The sequence below is a fragment of the Nicotiana tomentosiformis genome, chromosome 6 (genome assembly GCF_000390325.3).
Source record: "Nicotiana tomentosiformis chromosome 6, ASM39032v3, whole genome shotgun sequence".
Lineage (NCBI taxonomy): Eukaryota > Viridiplantae > Streptophyta > Magnoliopsida > Solanales > Solanaceae > Nicotiana > Nicotiana tomentosiformis.
This window is the reverse complement of record NC_090817.1, coordinates 21,443,829-21,447,727: the sequence shown is the minus strand read 5'-3', so window position 1 is coordinate 21,447,727 and position 3,899 is coordinate 21,443,829. Positions and strand designations below refer to the sequence as shown.

At 36.5% G+C, this 3,899-nt stretch overlaps 1 protein-coding gene across 1 annotated transcript; it reads left to right on the top strand.

Moving 5' to 3' along the window:
- Positions 1 to 442: 442 nt before the first annotated feature.
- LOC104094044 (pentatricopeptide repeat-containing protein At2g42920, chloroplastic) lies at positions 443 to 2,202 on the top strand. Its single transcript, XM_009599905.4, has one exon. The coding sequence runs from the start codon at positions 517 to 519 to the stop codon at positions 2,095 to 2,097; it is 1,581 nt and encodes a 526-aa protein (XP_009598200.1). The 5' UTR covers positions 443 to 516; the 3' UTR covers positions 2,098 to 2,202.
- Positions 2,203 to 3,899: the final 1,697 nt, after the last annotated feature.

Here is a 3,899-nt window from a genome sequence, read left to right as displayed (position 1 = left end):
TAGGTTCAAAGTTGAAAAACACTAGCTATATGCATAATTCTAAAATAAATACATCAATTAAAAATTAAATAGGGAATCGTTAGTGTAGTTAGTGATTTTTAAGGGGGGAAAAAGTATCCCACGTTAAAAGGAAAATAGTGTTTTTTAGTTTTTACGCCTTTGATTAGTACTACGTCCTCTTTACCACCTTTTTATGCACAAGCAGACAAGAGGGAAGGAATGTTGGGATTTATTACAATCAGTAGTATGAAGTTATTAAAAAATAGCCATCCATGACAGTGTCAGAACTTAAATAAGTGAAACTCTATGGTAGTATTGAATTAGTTGTCCCAAGAATGCCATTGGATTAGTTGTCCCAAGAATGCCAAATAGTCCAGCCCACTGTTAAAGTGATAGAATTGAGAACCAATAGACCATACATACCTTATCCAATATGTCATACTAAACCAAATTACTCTGACTCAACACATTCTTGATAAATTTTGCCACTTCTTTAGATATCACAAACAAACAGAGATGCCATCATATTTTTGCTCATACAATCCATCATCAACTTCCATTTCAAAATTCATTTCAGACCAACCATATCTTTATATGCTAGAAACCAAATGTACAACCATAACAGACCTAAAAAAGATTCATGCCCAACTCATAAAAACAGGTCTAATTAAGGATAAAATAGCATCAAGCCGTGTCCTAGCATTTTCAGCCAAATCCCCTACTGGTGACATCAATTATGCAAACATGGTTTTCACTCAAATAGAGAATCCAAATCTTTTTATTTGGAATACCATCATTAGAGGTTTCTCAGAGAGTTCAACTCCACAATATGCAATTCATCTTTTTATTGAAATGTTAACCATTTCAGAAATTCAACCACAGTTGCTTACTTATCCTTCGGTTTTTAAGGCCTATACTAGACTTGGTCTTGCCAAAAGTGGAACTCAGCTTCATGGGAGAATCATCAAACTAGGCTTACAATTCGACACATTCGTAAAAAATACTATGTTACATATGTATGCAAGTTGTGGATTCTTGTTTGAAGCAAGGAAATTGTTCGATGAGGATGAGGACGAGGACGTTGTTGCTTGGAATTCTATGATCATGGGACTAGCTAAAACTGGAGAAATCGACAAATCTTGGAGGTTATTTGGTAAAATGGAAACAAGAAATGATGTTTCTTGGAACAGTATGATAAGTGGTTTTGTTAGAAATGGAAAGTGGACTGAAGCATTAGACCTTTTCAGCACAATGCAAGAGGAAAAAATTAAGCCTAGTGAATTCACACTTGTGAGCTTGTTGAATGCTTGTGGACACTTAGGAGCACTTGAACAAGGGAATTGGATTTATAACTATGTTAAAAAGAACAATGTTAAGTTGAATGTTATTGTTGTTACAGCAATTATAGACATGTATTGCAAGTGTGCAAACATTGAAATGGCGTGGCAAGTTTTTGAGAGTGCCCCGAATAAAGGGTTATCATCTTGGAACTCTATGATTTTGGGCTTAGCAACTAATGGATTTGAGGATGAAGCGATTCAGCTATTCTCGAGGCTACAGTGCTCGAATCTAAAACCAGACTCTGTGAGTTTTATAGGTGTCCTAACTGCATGCAATCACTCAGGATTGGTAGATAAAGCTAAATACTATTTCCAATTAATGAAAGAAGAATATGGTATTGAGCCATCAATTAAGCACTATGGTTGTATGGTCGATATTTTGGGCCGAGCAGGACTACTTGAAGAAGCAGAAGAGATTATAAGAAGTATGAATATAGAACCTGATGCTGTTATATGGGGCTCTTTGTTGTCAGCTTGTAGGAGTCACAGAAACATGGCGTTGGCGAGATGGTCAGCTCAGCATTTGCTTGAGTTGGATCCAAATCAGTGCAGTGGATATGTATTGATGGCGAATATGTATGCAGCCTCTGGACACTTTGAAAAAGCTATGGATGAAAGAATTTCAATGAAGGAAAAACAGATAGAGAAAGAACCAGGATGTAGTTTACTAGAAGTTAATGGAGAAGTTCATGAGTTTGCTTCTGGTAGGAAGTTAGATTCTCAGTTCCATGACATATATTCTTTATTGTCTTCTTAGAGACTATTGTACACAATCATTACTGCATTTGCCATTCACCTTTTATGAATGTCAGCAGAACTAAGAGGAACATATTCATGCAACTTTTGGCAGTATATCTAGCAGTCTAGAGCTACAATTTCTTATATTTGCTGACAATCTAAAAACAGTTAGTAAAACTTTGTTCATAAACAGAAAAACAGAAAAACAGAAAACAGAAACGAAAAATAATTCCGAGCACATAGTTTTTTTGTGTGTACTTAAAGAATTTAATCCTCTCACTATTGCCCTAGGACAAATACGTTTGCTTTTGAAAATGATGCGGAAATACAGTGGAGAGAGGGGAGAGCTTGAAGATTTTGTGTGAAGATGCCTCAAATCATTTGACCAAATCCGAAGCCGAGCAATGACGACGTGACGCTTGCTTTTTTACGTACTCCTTAAGAGCTAGAAGAAGTGCTTCTATATACAAGCATAGCAATCTTTCTCTTCTTTTTCAATGAGGGACAAAGTTCCTTAGTAAAAAGGAAACTTTCAAGATTTTCATTTTCCTCCATTTCCCATTCACACCTCAACAAAAACCCAACAAAACCTGCTATTAATTATGACCCCAGTAGAATATAAGGGAAATGTAGGTTTATAGGGGAAGACAGTCAATCAGAAAGAAGGATATGCTGAGAGTTAAGAATTACGTGAATGTACCAAGAGACCTATGGATTTATCATTGATCAGTGTTACTTAACCATCTCCTACACTGCACTCATTCTTTGTGGTTGCATAATAATTCTATGAGCAAAACCCCCTACTTAACCACGCGGTCAAAACACAAAATTTTTGTTCTGTTTAGTTTCTGAGATAAACAGTGAAGAAAAAGATATGGCCATTCCTGCAAACCTCACTCTCGCTGCAGTTGCAACCAAAGAGTCTAGCAATTAGAATCCATAACTTGACGGAGTTGGTAACCACAAGCCTGGAATTTGTAGAAATGGCATAATAGTAACTCCCAAAATGCCAGTGGTTTCCTCCAAACGGGAGGGAGATCCCATACGAAGATCTCGTGGATGGACAACTGGCTCCAAGACAAGGCCCAAACCACCTATTATCATCTCAAAGTATAGTGATACTGCTAATGCCCTGCAGCACAGGAATGGAGGTAATTCAGGCTGTGATGTGAACCTAAGCTTAATGAATTTCGCCTGGAGGAAGCCAAAAAGAGAAAGAAATCCCCTATTCCGCTTAAGGCACCGAAGTCCCTGATCTAATATCAATAGCAGTTGATTCGAGGGAAGTTCTTTCTAAAGCAGCAAGAGCCTATTCTGGCATTCTTTCTGATTCAATTCTGCTGCTGGTGAGACACGTGTGAGAACAACAAAATAAAGTTTGAATTTTTTGGAAAAATATAGATTTCTCTACAATGTCCTAATTTAGTGTCCTTGATATTTATCTAGTAGACAAATCTAGATGTTCTAGAATATTGTGGGAAGATATGGTTATCGATTAGACATATCTAGATATTCTAGAGTATTGTGGGAAGATAAAGTTAGCTAGATTTTTCTTGTACATGTTTTAGAATATTATTTAGAACATCCTTAGAGAAGTATACATAGCTGTGGCCTTAGGCATTTGTAATGAAGCCAAAAAATCAAGAAAGCCTTTGTTTTCTAAACAAGTTCTCCTGTCTAAAAACTCTCTTCTCTTTTCAAGCTCCCTCTTCTTTAGTTGAATCCTCCGATCTTAGTTAAGGTCTCCAATAATACTTTTTATCTGCTATTCTTTACATGGTATCAGAGTCATAGTTGGCTTCTAGATATATTTGCAAGGCC